Here is a 14,580-nt window from a genome sequence, read left to right on the forward strand (position 1 = left end):
ACTCATTCACAGAGAAATGAGTGAATGAGGAACTGAATATAGTCTCGGCTGAACGCAAAGACATACGTGGAGCGCGGCCCGACCTGTCCCACGAGTCAAAAGAAAACATGTGCATCACTACAGTGGAACATATTTCTGTGCAAATATCTCATGTTACACTCACTTGATAAGTACGAGCTCAGGAGCAGATGAACCAAATGTGAAGATACAGGTATATCAGCTCACACACAGACATCAAAGACAGTAGGGACAGCTGAATGTGTTCTTTTTATGTTAAAACACACAGCATTTTGAAGTTTATTACAATCCATATTCACTGGGAACTTAGTCTAATTAGTCCTGTGGCGCAGCGGACCCCCGGTTCAAAAGACAAATTGGGGCATACTATATTTATGTGTAAATATTTCATGTTGCAACGTGGACACCTGCGGTTTATTGACAGGTGCAGCCTGTATATGTACAATTTATATTTTCTTCGTACATTAGGTCAAGTTGTATTTTAGAATTATCGTATTATTATGCTGATCTTACGTAGAGAAGTCTACTGGAGACACTAAACTGTCTTGAGGAAAATTATCAAAATTGGGCCTCAAAACCTCAAAATATCAGCATACTGTATAATATCAGCTTCTCTGGGCTTTAAAAATATTGTCTCGGCCATGAAAAAGTATATTGGTAAATCGATTTCCAATTTCCAAACCATCACACTTCCAAGGATTCTATAGAAGTTGACCTTGCCTCTAATTGCTACAGTGCTACAAAACCAAAAGATCTCATTCAATCAATCAAATTAAAAAAGTCTACCAACCAGCGGTGTTCTGCCAATTCAAGATACACAGACGATTTCACAGAGAATTGGATCAAAATTTGCATCATCTTGGCTTGCTTTGAATGCTTTCAGTCAGGCAATCTTGAATTTGAATTTTGATGTGGTTAAATTGGAACATAGCACAAGTTGAACGATGCAGAAAACTGATTTAACAAGGCTCATGTCAAAGCAGTGCTTGTTGAGAGGTTTATGGGAAATGATTGGAATGCCAGAGACTGTTGAAGCATAAAAATAAGACCTGTGATTTATCTCAGTTTCGATTAAATTTGTCATTTCCTCTAAAGCACAAAGTTTCTGGTTTGAAACTGTTATTGTTATAGCCAATGATTAACAGAAAAGGCAGTGTATGAGAAGAACTGGTCAAGTGTGAGAGTTTGGCTGGCTAGCTACAAGCAGTGTCGTACTTTTTAGCCTTAAAATAGCCCCATAAAGTCTGGTCCAACGCAAACATCTGCTTTAATCCAAACATAACACATGTATGATGACATCAGTGGGAATCAGTTTTTCTCACAAGCTAGCACGTGTACTTATACTTCCTTCCTGGATTTAAAAAGAAAAAAAATATGGAAATACACACAAAGGGATTAAGACTGGCTTCACATCTGACAGAAAACTTTTGGATACCCCAATTAAAACATGAAACAAGCTTGTTAACCTACAATCTGAAAACATTTGGCAGTGCTAGTCATTACACGCAGTGCCCAAACAATGAAGAAAACGGTCCACCTTCGGGCAAGTATTAAGAACTTGGACACTGATCAATGCAGCACCACATGGGAAGGCAGTTTTTGCATGCGGTTTCATTACATCCAATTCTTCACGGGGTGAATGTGGTAAGCCCCGTCTAACCTGATCTGTGCACGGCAGTCTTGCAAGCCAATACTGCCCTGGGAGGTTAGAATAAGCCAAACACAAGGGCTTTTAGAGATGGTGGTAATCATTTAACTGGAGTGCAAAGTACTACGCAAGTAAATAATAAGTAAATAATATGCAAAGATCTTGGGGACAGATTGGGCATGACAAAACGAAAGTGACTACCTCAAATAGGTGTAAAAGTTGGACATGGAGGTGGGATATGGTAAGACGTATACAATCAGAATCCGAAATGTTTATTGCCATTGTCAATGAGCAGGATTCAAAAATTCATAATTATAGGCTTATAGATAAGGGAATAAAACTGTATAATTTACATTATTTATCCATTAAAACACAGTTAAAGACAAAAGAAGGAGGGAGACAAAACATAGTTAAAAGGAGATAACAGTGTTAGTAAGTGAAAAAAGTATCACTCAGTCTTACTTTTTCAAATAATTGCAAATATGTACAGGGATGTGGGCAGGGATAGGGGGTGGGTGAAAACAGGAATTTTCTGTGCACTCCCAATACAGGATTACTCAAACATACAAGAATCATTTAAAAACTGTATTTTGAGTAAATGCATGACAAGGAAACCCTATTGTAACAAGAATAAAAGCTCATTAAAGTTGATTTTGCATAATATGTCACATTGCATAAAGAACCCAGAAAGATAGAACGCCTCAAAACATAACATAGTATGCAAAGTATATATGTGCTATATAAGTGCAAGCTTAAAGTGCGTGGTTAGTGTGAATTCACGCCGTGCCAAATCGTAGTGATGCTGCGTAATGACAGAGCACATCCGGACTCGGGAATAAAGGGTAGAATTAGCACAATACCTCAAATAACAGAGACAAAAATAGAGATGTAACAATTTGCATGCTTTTTCAAAAGGGCTGTCATCAGATGCCATTTAAGTAAACGCTAACCACAGGGGGGGAAACGAAGTGGGTGGGTGTGGGAATGGCTCGCATGCTACTTCAATCTGACAGGTGAGTGAGTGCATCCATTGCGGAATAAAATGATAACAATGTCCTAATGTAAATATTTTTAAAGATGAGAATGTAGTTGAACGTAAATACATTAGATCGACGTTAATTGCCTTGCTTGATAACCCAGTGCAAGCACGTTTTTGCCCTTCTCCCCCCCCCCACCAACACAACGTCCTCCACACATTTTCGCCTTTTAGCTCGGCGGCTAACACGGGCTAACATGCTAAAAACAAGGAGGCAGCGGCGCAGCCTCTTTGCCCTGCGCTCTTACCGGGTCGTGAGGACGTTATCGCCGGGTACGTGAAGCGGTGCTGCCGACATTGACAGTGTCCGCGGTGGTCGGCTTGTTTCCCCCGACTGCCGCTGCCGCTGGGGGGGATTGAAGTTTATTTCGCGGAGGAGGAAAATGGCTGCGACTGATTCGGATGCAAGGTGACGTAATGACGCTGTCGGACAGGAAGCTCTCCGGGGGGGCGTGGTGCTGGTCCTGGTCACGTGCCGTTACCTGCAGGTTACTGGTCAGTGCTGTTGTGAGGAGGAACTGGACTTTAGAGCTTGTGTTTTTAACTAATAAGCAAATAATTACAGGGAAACCAAGTCTGATGGGAGTGACGCACTACTACATGACCTGTTGTACAAAGCATCCATGAGGTGGGGCATGAAGCTAACTAGAGGTACTGCTCTGTCTGAAGCTTTGTTGTTCCAAGTTAGACTTTAAACTGAACTGAGAGGAGGATGTTGTCCAAAATCCGGACTATACTGGACTTTCCTTCTCACCCGTTCCACAATGTGCTGGTTTACTGTCACACTGCTCCACTGAGACACAGCAAATCCTCCCTGCTTTGTAAAGTAAAGTAATCACATGCAGTTCACATGTAAATATGCATGTTGTTGATTATGCATTCTGCTGGCCAGCTGGAGGTCTGCAACAAGAAGAATTTCCTCTAGAAAATGAATAAAAGTAATTTTGATTCTGATTCAAACAATCTGACCTTTAAGAACTGACTAAGTTGAAACTACAACAGGTGAGCTGAGTTACTGTTGAACAAGTCCCTCTGTGTCGTTTAAAAAAAGAAAAAATGCAAACATTATCAATCAAACGCATAAATCTGTGTTTGCTACTGTGTCATTCATAACATGTCAACATGTCACTGCAGTATTAACAGTTCAACGTACAATTATCATAAGGAGAGGTTAGATCATTTGAAAATTGTACCGTTGCATTACTTCAAAATAATACTACTCAAGTAAAAATACAAAGTAGTGATCCAAGAAATTACTCAAATAAGAGTTAAACATATTTGGGGAAACTATTACTCGAGTAAGAGTAATTTTAATAGTAACTCTGGGCGTTACACGCAATTACCATAAGCAGTCATAGGCTAACTACTAATTTCTCCAAACAGTTTGTCAAAATGGAAGGAAATGTGTCTTTACGTAGAAAAATGCAAGTAAAATATACAAAAAATATATTTTTTATTTGCTAATAAACCCACACTTGTCCATCATAAGATCAAATATCACACAGCATTTTTATCAATCTTTCTAGTCAGTCAACTTTTCATTGGCCCCACACACGAGTAGTAGTTCTTTTTCTCTTTGTAACATGCAGAATTATATCTCATCCATGTATATCTGTGGTGACTAGATCATCTCAAATAATGTCAATGTCAGAGGATGTGTTAACCTGATTTGTTGAACTCATTACCAAATGCACAGAATAACTGCTTCAAATGAATAAATAGTAAATGCAGACGAAGTACCTGTGTGAGCTCAATGCATTATTACGTATTTAGCTTTTTGCTTTTTTGAGGTGGTGGTACTTCTGCAACATTATGTATAAACTCATAGAGCAGTTTGGCGTTGTTAGCGCTGCCCAGTATTTCAGTCAGTTTCTCCTGACTAAGTTTGGCTACATCTGCCAGGCTTTCTGCATTTCTTATAATAGCCCTGCAGTTCTTGACATTAACTCCTGGCATTTTTAACAGAAAGTCATAAGGTCCTGGGTTGTAGAGGTCGCTGGACTCTGCCACGGTGTCCGACTCGGCCGTGACGGCTTGAGCGGCTGCGGCGTCTGGTTCTAGCTGCCCTTTTTTGAGATCCTCGAAAAGTTCGGCGGTGGCGTGGGGCGAGGGGCACCAGAGGATTCGCAGACGAGGAAAGTGTATCGTCAGCAGAGTGAGTTTGGAAGAAACGTCGTTGGAGGATATTTCTTTACTAAATTCTGCGCGGGACATTAAAGAAAAGGGCTTGGCCGGGTCGAACTCGATGAGCAGCACTGGTTTCTTGTAGTAGCGGGTCATGGAGAGGCACTGGGTGTAGAGGCGGCCGCTCTGCAGTGACCCGATCAGGTCGCTCACGCTCTTGCGCTCCACGCACATGTCCGGGGTCAAGATGTAGTCGCCCACTTCCAGCGTGACGGGCTCGATGTCCAAGCCGCGGCGGTGGAGCAGGGACGGCAGCTCGCTACGGAACTCGCGCATGTCCACAATCACCCGGGACGGTTCTTTGGGCTGATCCTGGCCTCCTGGGTTTTGGACAAACAGAACGGTGTGGTATTATCGTGGTATTAACCTCACGGTACAATCGTTTATGTGTTACTATGGAGAGTCTGGCAGAGAGAGTGTTTTTAGAGGGAAAGTGACATCTCAAGTCTTTAGTGCAAGATCTCAGACAGGGATGTCACTCAATCTCAAATTTGAGTGATTTAACAATTATTCACAAATACTGAGAGATCATGACCAAACAACGTTCTCATTAATTGTAAAAAACACATTACAACTCCAGAATTTCTGACCAGCTTTATGAAATCAAACTTTCTGAATGATAAAGTAAATGTAACTTGTTATAAACAGCCAGATTTTCACATTACAATTCAAAGAGAAAATATTATTTTTTAGCTTTTACGATTATATTGTGACATAAACATGATTATTGATTAACTAGGGCTGAAATGACTTATAAACTAATCGTGACTAGTTGACAATAAAAATAAATCCATATCATTATCTGGACTCTAAAACACATACAAGACCCTTTTCTAATAAAAACAGTAGCCTTATTAAATCAAAATGTTAAAACCAATACGCCAATACACTTTTTTGTAACTATTCTCAATCTAGAAGACTTCAGTCAACAGATTTCAACCTTTATTTGGTAGAAAATGTATTTAAAAAGTCTCAATATACAATAGAAAAAATTGTTTAAAATATTTGTGACATCTCCACGGTTAATTTAATAATCCCTGTTCAGAAATCCAATCCCACACAAAAACATACCTGCTTTGCGTGTGTTGGTGGTGGCATTAGCTGGTTCTAAATTTCTTGCGAGGTCCAGATTGGTGACATCTCTGCCCTCCCGTTCTTCTGGGATCACCATAGTTGCCTTTTCTCTGCACAAGACACAAAAGGGTCAGTAAATCACTGTATTCATTCATTATTCATTTACAAAACCACCAATATTATTCCATTGAAAATAGTCCCATTATGCAGCACAATCCAGTATTAAACTATAAGATAAGGAGAGATCATCATTTTACATTTTGTTCATAGTTAATCGTAATATTAATTTACAGCTACACTGACTTCCTGTTCAAAACAGCAAAACTGATAAGCCCCGCCCCTTCACAGTGACATTTAATTCTAGGCCGTGGCTGCAGAGCCGTGGCGCGGTCAAATGGCCCAGTAGTTTCAGGAACCGCGGCACTGCCATTTAGCCTCATGGCTAACCCTAACCTTAACCCTAACCCTAACCCGGCGCGGTCAAATAGCGCGGTCAAATAGCGCAGCTGTTTCAGGGGCCGCGGCATAAAATAACATGTCAGTTTCGGCCGCGCGCCGCGGCTCTGTAGACACTCCCTTAAAGCAGCGGAATGTTTACATGTTTTTATTTTTAAAAAGTAGGACATTTTAGAAGCTACGTGTATAGCTTGGATTCTCACTTTTCCTAATAATCACAACACAGTAGTGGTGTGGGCGGGGATAGGAGGTAGGTGAAAACGGCCCTCGAGCCGCAGTTGCAGGCCAATACAGGATTACTCAAACATGCAGGAATCAATCAAAATGAAAAATTAGTATAATAATGATAAAGAATCCTCACTGTAACAAGGTAAAAAGTTAAATGTTGATTTTACATAATATGTCCCCTTTAATAAAACTACGGTACATTACAACCTAATGTAGTCACTTAAAGGTGGTATGGACGATTTTTTTCAGCAAATTTTGTATCATATTTCCTCGTGGCGTGGATAAATCCTTTGTCCTGCCACGTATCAATCATAAAACGCACCTAGCGCTCACCTGCAGCTGCGTCAGGCTCGTCCCCACGTTTCCGCGTGTCTAAGCGCATGGATCTATCATAATATAGTTCCCTCAGTGTACGGGGCAAAATGAAGCCGGAGAAAGACTGTTCGAGCTGATGCAAAAGTGGACAGAAATCTACGGGAGATGAGAGATGTGATGCGCTCCGTTGCGCTAATAAACAAACGCACGTGTGTGTTGTATCAGTCCGCACGGGGGAGTGCGCATGCGCACTTCCGCCTGCGTTCTCAAATCGCCGAAAAATCGTCCATATCGCCTTTAACTAAACTAACTAAAACTAAACATTAACTATGCACGATTTTAAATAGTTTCAAACCTGATCAAGTGCTCAAAGGCTTTCTTCTCCTTGGAAAGTGCTGTGAGGTATTTCTGCTCCTCTGTAGATCCTCCATAGATGAGGAAGTACACCCTGAAATACATACAAATAATGTAAAAAAAAATACAATACACCAAAGCATTTCCTCATTCATAATAGCCCACCTCAGCGGTTTCCCAGGCCTGCACGCCTTGTAGACCTCCAGCTGCCGCACAAAGCTCAGCTCGGCATCGTAAAGCACTACAAAACTGGGCTCGATTTCGTGAAGCACCCTTGTTAAGCTGTGAGGGTCCACGCATCCTTTTAGAGGGTGGATGACCGTTAACGGCTCCTTCAGCACTCCGTAATACGCATCCGAGGACAAACCGAAATTCGTCTGCTCCTCTTCGCCCTCTTCGTCGCTCTTCATCAGTTCATCCTCGCTGCTGCCCATCGCCGCCGAAGCCCCTTCGGATTCCTCTTTCCCCATCATCTGCGTCAAAGTCAGAGAAGGTCTACTTTTGCCTTTGGAGGACTTTGATGTGGACTTTTTGGCAGGCTCCTTCCCCTTGGTGGATTTTTTGAACTTGCTCTTGCCCTTGTTGTGTCGGTCCAGCTCCAAAGCGGCGGCCGCAGCGGGGTCGCGCTTTCCAATGGTTCTGGTGTAGAGGCGGTTGAGGAGCCAGTCGGAGCCGTGCCTGATGTACTGCTGGAGCTGGGCACATGTGCGGTCGTCGCTGGCGCAGATCAGCACGCGGCCTGAAACCAGTTAGTGACTTCATTTACCATATTTTGGGCTTTTCAAAACAGCGCGGACAATGCAACGATCTCACGATACCAAAGCGCCGGACAATATCGTGAAGACACACTGATATGTCGACATTTTTAACAGCCAATATTGCCTTCTGATATATTGTGCAACTTTCCCTATTTTAGGCAAAATAAGAATTGTTTCTTACTCATCTGTGATTTACAGCTTACTCTTCCCTTTTTCAGCTTGATAATTTGTAATCAGAGGTTACTAAAGACCTGCTGCACGAAGACATGGCATATTTTTGCACCAGTTGCCTTTTTTGCAGAACGAAAACTGCAGTAAAGTGTTTTGTTATGCCCTGGTATGCCACTAGTGTTGTCAAACTCTAGTTCAATAATAAGGAATGTGTTTGATAATCTATACCACAGCGATATTTTTATTTAAAAGCTCTTTTTTTTAGACACAGAATAATAGGACTTTCTTCATGTTACCAAGTGGTCTCATACTAGTTCTGATAAAGCTCTAAATCATTCTAAAACTGTTCGGGAAAGGTCAGATTTTGTCCTGTTTGTGCGATATCTTTTTGTATCGATACTTCAAATGAGCATTTATTTTTGATACTAGTTTTAGTGTCAAAGTGACACTTTTGACAATCCAACCATGTAATATTCTACCATCTGGATATTGGGCAAACACTTGACCCGCCAAAATCATATTAGTGCAAACATAGATTTATTTTGAGATAGAAAATAATCTCACAACAACAACCTTATTTACAGAGTTATAAGTTAACCACCACTAGAACAGAGGTTTTCAGCACTGACCTGGTTCATTATCAGCGCTCTTGTTCTCTTTCTCAATCTCCTGCAGAACTTCTGTCAAAGCTTCCCATTTCGGACTCTTTTCCAGCACCAGCTCTCGTTTCACCTCTGAACGCACAATGTCGTTTTAACAAATAACAAAGACAAGATCAAGGAGTAAACAGATTTTGGCAGGTCTGTTACCGGCTGTTGAGGGGTTGTCAGCCAATGTTTCCAGTTTAACTTTCTTCTTGTTCTCGGGGGTCCGGTACACTCGGCCTCTTGCATTCATGAACATGGAGGTGCTGGAGTCGAGAAACAGCCAACCTAAGAAAGAAAAACAAACTATTTTAAGATGCAATATCAAATACAGGTCAATCACATTTCGATCTCTCACAACACCACCGGTTTGATATGATATACAGCAGGAATTGCAGTTACGTGACACTTTGAACCATTCCAGGGCCCAGTTCAAAACATATTTAGCGATAGATTACCGGAGTTGGAGCCAAAGATCTTCTGGCTGGAGCGCAGTGACTCGAGCAGGTTGAGGAAGGTGACACAGTCGTACTGGGTGAGGTAGAGTAGCAGCACCCTGAGCACCTTTAGGTCCTGCACGAGGCCTTTGGTCTTTGCCCCCAGCTGGTGCCACAGGGGGTCCAGGTAGTGGCGGATGGTCTGGAAGGAAACGCATGGAGAAATAGTAAAACGGTATTAGTATTGCAGTTTTTTGTTTTCAGCTTTAGACTTGGTTTGTACAATGTTATGCTAGTATTGTTCAGGTTAAGACATTGGTGTAATTAGGGTTAGTCAAGTTCTACCCTGCTTTTGTCCACACTGACCATAATGTACATATGTTTTACTTTTAGAATATGTAAGACAAATATATTCTGAGTAGTTCGTGATCCCAGGCCTGTGACAATCTGCTTTTTTGGTCCAACTGACATGTTGTGAGTCACTAGTTTTCTTTTGATTGCAGCTCTTGCTCAAACAAAGACAGGTTTTGTTATTATTTTGTAAAGTTATTGGTCAGCTTCAGTTGCTTGTCAAAGATTTCTTGGGCATGAGGGTGGGCTCGGGTGTGGTGTGTGTGCCGTTCGTTGTGCGCACATTTAAATAATGCACATATAAAACGCTGTCTGTCGAGTCGGCCTTGAGTCGGCCCGATGACCATATGCCAAATTAATACAATTTAAAAGGTAGAACATGAAAGTCAAACATGTTCTGATGGGACCTTATAATATAACTAGTTTGATTTTCTCTTAAATAGACAGTCTAAAATGAGATCCTGGTCATCTTAAGCGCTGCACCTTCTCAAAAGCATTTCCCAGTGTGTTTTCCAGAGACAGGTCCTCAGCCTCCAGAGTGGGGTTGTAGCGCTTGAGCTCCTTCAGACAGGCGCCCATGATGTCCAGGATGGAGCTCTGGATGGCTCTCATGGCTGGGGTCAGGGACACGTGAAGCTCCACCACGTCCGGCTTGTGTCTCTCCAGAGCGGAGTTCACTGAAGCCTGGAACCTGCTCAACGACATTGTACAGACATGAAGCTGACCAAAATGTTGGAGTTTATCATATCAGTTTTCGAGTTTCACAGCTTTACTTTGCACAATACCTGGGCCAGAGGAAGAGCTTCTTGACAAAGAGGTTCCTCATGACACGCTCCACCTGACAAAACCCAGTGGAGAAGGATGTGGCTTTGTCTGTGAACGCCTTTATGAAGCCACCCTTGTTCTTTTGCCTGAACAGTCGAAGAATGAAGGCCTCCTGGCACGACTCGATGATTTTGTGAGCACGGTACACCAAAATACCTAAAGGAAAGCAAACCATCAATACAAATAAAAAAAAAAAAAATCAGTATAGAGTCCATATCTTTTTCAATTTAAAACTAGATATTTTCCACTTCAGAGTTGAAAAGTGGCATCTGATGGTCGTGACATCTTCAAATACGTGAAAAATATGAACGCAATTGATAAAACTTGTCGATCAGTGGTGGAAAGTACCATAATGAAGTATAAAAGTACTTTAATGTTTCATATCTGTATTCAAGCAATTTTTTATAATGGATATTTTTTACCTTTACTTCTCTACATCTGATAGCAGGTCCCTCTACTTTCTACTCCATGACATTTTTTAACTGGACTGAAAAGTAGAAAGTGCTTTTCTCATGGTTTGAAGTTTATTTTTAGCACATTCGTGGTGACATTCTTGACATTCTGCATCAAGGTTTTTGAGTTCAAGTCAATTTGTTCAGGCCAAAATTTTCAAGTAAATTTGTACAACCATAAATGAAAAACTAAATTAACTAAAATACATTGTTACTGTTTATTTCATCTTGTAAAACCAAAAACAAAACTGTACATTACTTGATTTATTTTATTTTTATCTTTATTTATTTTTCCTCTCCATCCCTTGTTGGGAAATGGGAGGTTTTGTCTATAGGAGTTTTTGTTTATAAGAGTTTTTGTTTATAAGAGTTCTTCTATTGAGAGTGTTTTTTTTTTAAACTTCCTATAAGTCATCTGTTCTTTTCCTCTGTATCTACCTGCGTTGCAACAATGAAATTTCCCCATGTGTGGACAATAAAGGATTATCTTATCTTATTTCCTATTTATTCAAGCTACACTAATATAAATGATGCAGCAGGAACTCTGGCATTTTGGGAAAACAAAACAAACTCACAAAAAGTAATTTCCATACTCTAACTCATTACCCCCAAAACTGCTCTTAAAGTACATTTCCAAACAGGTACATTAAAACGTTTACTTAAGCAGAGCTTTCAATGCTACCAATACTTTTACTTGAGTTTTATTTTTGTTGTGTGTTACTATGAGTATTTTTACTTTTACTTCAGTAACAAAATTGAGTACATCTTCCACCTCTGTTGTAGTGTGTAATAACCTGATATGAGGTGAGCAGGGATGCGGTCAGTGAGGAAGTCCACCACCAGGATCCTGCTGGTCACAAACAGTACTCCTCCCTCAGTGTACACGTTGTAGCGCTCCGTGCTCTGGATGTCACTGGTCACTGTCCGGGGCAGATGAGTCACGCCCTCCACTCGCAACTGCTCTGTCAAATACTCCTGGGAAAGAAAGGTTGAAAAGATACATGTTAACTGTTAAAGGTGCACTGTGTCACTTTTATGATGGGGGGTCTGTCACTTTGCTGTCACGTTCCATGATGTTATTGCTTTCCCTGGAATGTGTAGGACTGCAGCGGTTAATTGATTATTTGTGACCAGTGGACTCTAAAATATAAATCATAGTCATATTTTTGAGAATCGCAATCGGTATCTGGGCAAAACAGACTCTAAAACACATACAATATATTTTTGTAACAAAGTCCGTGGCATTAGACCGGTTTCAGATTTTTGATTAATACAATATATCTGTAAATATTCTCAATCTTGACACTTTCAGTTAATATATTTCAGCCTTAACGTGGCTTAATGTACAATAAAAAAAATTGATCAAAAAAATTGTGACATCACGAGTTTTCATTAAACCAATTGAGATTTTTGAAACACTAAATACTAAACATATTTAGCATTCATTAAGACATATTCAGACACTGTAGAGTACTAAAAGCAGTAGTGACAACACAATAGTTATGATTTGACAAATAATAATACCATGACACCTATTTGTTTTGTTAAATTAGTGTTTGAACTGTCACAAAAGTTGAGTGTAAATTCTCCCTGCATTTTACAAGGCGCTTATTGATGACGTAGAGATTCAACTCAACTCAGTTATTTTCACCTTTTATTTATATTTTTTTCTTCAAAATCAGCAACTTCACTGATGTAAAACTATGATAAATATTTACCACAGGGACTTTCACACCAAACTAATGCACTTTAAAGTTACCGGAAAATCAGAATAACTGTTTATGTGTGTGTTTGTTTGTTTGCGTCTGTCTCGTCTCTCTGTGTGACGGACCTGTTCTGCGGTGGAGGTGTTGAGCAGGAGCACCAGGCTGTCCTGCTCGGAGTACACCCGCATAAACTGCAGCAGAACCCGGTCTATGCCCATGCCCTCCGCCGCCACCAGCAGCCCGTCCGAGCCGAACAGAGCCAGGAACATCTCCGTCTCATACTCCAGCAGCGGGCCCGCCATCCCGAGGACAGAGCAGCCACCACAGAGGAATGTCCCGTATTTCACCTCAACACTAAAGGTCCATCGTGACCAGGGCGAGCATTTGCCTCGGTTCTGTTCGGTTTTGTTCCCCAATGTTTTGAAACGGCTTTTCCGGTGGTTTCTTCTTTGGTTTATTTCCGGCAGGCCGTACGCGCAATGCTGCCCCCTACTGTCGTTAAAGGCTATAGTTAGATTCATAAAGAGGCCAGAGCTGCCTTCTCTCTGTGTTGTTTTTGCTGCTTGATAACATTCAGGATTTACAGTTTCAGGATTTCCACACTCACTTCATTCCTGAATTCATACAACGCAGCATTATTTAAAAGTGAGCGCGGACAAGAGTAGTGGTGGGGGTTCACAAACACTATATTCCTGCTTTTCCAGTGGAAGAACAAGGTCAGAATGATTCCTTTGCCAAAGCATCACTCCAGTGGCCTATGCCCTGACCCCAAACAGACTAATCATCAGAGCCTATATCACCAATGTGTTTAAGACAACACAACATTTCAAAAATTAAATCAGAAAGATAGATAAAGATGGATAAAATAGGAAGAAAAGGTTAATACTAGCCTGCACAATGACCTTTTGTTAAAGGTGTGCCAGCGTGTGACTGTGCCGACCAAGCAAGGAGCTGGTACATCCAAAAATATTAGTAATTTTCTTGGCCTACTTAGGGTGCTGGTGGGAATTTTCTTTTACACTCGTGAACAACGTTTTCCCTTTTTCATTCAGATTTGTTTCCCACGCTCAGACTGAGAACTTATGGCCAAGATATTTTCATGCATCTATCTTGTTTATATCATGTGTCATATTTATCATATGGGGCACACTTCTTTGTTACTGTACTTCCTCATAATCTGTGAACTGGTACAAACAATCCTAAACCTGACATCAGGCCATTACATTAGATCTTAGCTATTTCAAACAGTTAAACTATTTGTGAATGTTGACCGAGCTATTTTCATGCATCTATCTTGTTTTTTTTTTACCTCTGTGTCATATTTATTATATGGGACATTTTACTGTGTACAAACAATCTTAAAGCTGACATCATGCCATTACATCATTCCCAAGCAACAGATATTTAAACCACAGTTAAACTGTGGAAAGACAGACTCAGGAGCAAGAAAATACAACAAGCTACTGTTTAGCCTGTTTTCCCTTTATGCACCAAAAAACGATCCTCGCCTCTTGCAGTCTATTATAGACTAAACTTAAAAAAGACACGTCTCCTCGGCGTCTAATTTAATGCAGTTTTCTCTCAAGGCTGTCCATCTCATGGTTTGATGAACAAGTTAACATCATCTTCTTTTGTGTTGCGCACAAACATGTATAAGCTATTAAACCATTTGATCAGAATCAGAAAAGGTTTATTGCCATTGCCAATGAACAGAGTTCAGAAACACAGGAACTTGCTTTGGTGATACCGTGCAACATAAAACAATGAACAATGATCAGTCAGAACAACCTGGACTTAACCCATTTGTGACCGACATAAGTAACAGATCAGCACTGGGCTGGGAGAGGGAGAAGAGGGAGAGAGACATACAATGCATGCGCACACTTGAAGCTGTTATTGCAGATCAACAGGACTGCTGTCCGG

At 40.9% G+C, this 14,580-nt stretch overlaps 1 protein-coding gene across 1 annotated transcript; it reads right to left on the reverse strand.

Annotated features, from left to right (window-relative positions):
• Positions 1-4,337: 4,337 nt before the first annotated feature.
• ercc4 (excision repair cross-complementation group 4) lies at positions 4,338-13,023 on the reverse strand. Its single transcript, XM_072456180.1, has 11 exons — positions 12,783-13,023; positions 11,746-11,926; positions 10,460-10,655; positions 10,158-10,365; positions 9,345-9,525; positions 9,052-9,174; positions 8,872-8,976; positions 7,479-8,052; positions 7,315-7,407; positions 5,958-6,070; positions 4,338-5,206 (listed from the first exon to the last, which is right to left on the reverse strand). The coding sequence occupies exons 1-11, from the start codon at positions 12,957-12,959 to the stop codon at positions 4,464-4,466; spliced, it is 2,694 nt and encodes an 897-aa protein (XP_072312281.1). The 5' UTR covers positions 12,960-13,023; the 3' UTR covers positions 4,338-4,463.
• Positions 13,024-14,580: the final 1,557 nt, after the last annotated feature.

The sequence above is a fragment of the Eucyclogobius newberryi genome, unplaced genomic scaffold, assembly GCF_026437365.1.
Source record: "Eucyclogobius newberryi isolate DKJ021-1_F unplaced genomic scaffold, fEucNew1.0.hap1 SCAF_20, whole genome shotgun sequence".
Taxonomy (NCBI): domain Eukaryota; kingdom Metazoa; phylum Chordata; class Actinopteri; order Gobiiformes; family Gobiidae; genus Eucyclogobius; species Eucyclogobius newberryi.

Excerpts from the sequence above, each read along its gene's own strand:
- ercc4 (XM_072456180.1), bottom strand. The coding sequence starts at position 12,959 with ATGGCGGGCCCGCTGCTGGAGTATGAGACGGAGATGTTCCTGGCTCTG. Across the intron at positions 9,526-10,157 it reads TGGGAAATGCTTTTGAGAAG|ACCATCCGCCACTACCTGGA; the intron begins GTGCAGCGCTTA and ends GTTTCCTTCCAG. Across the intron at positions 6,071-7,314 it reads GCCTTTGAGCACTTGATCAG|AGAAAAGGCAACTATGGTGA; the intron begins GTTTGAAACTAT and ends TGTCTTGTGCAG.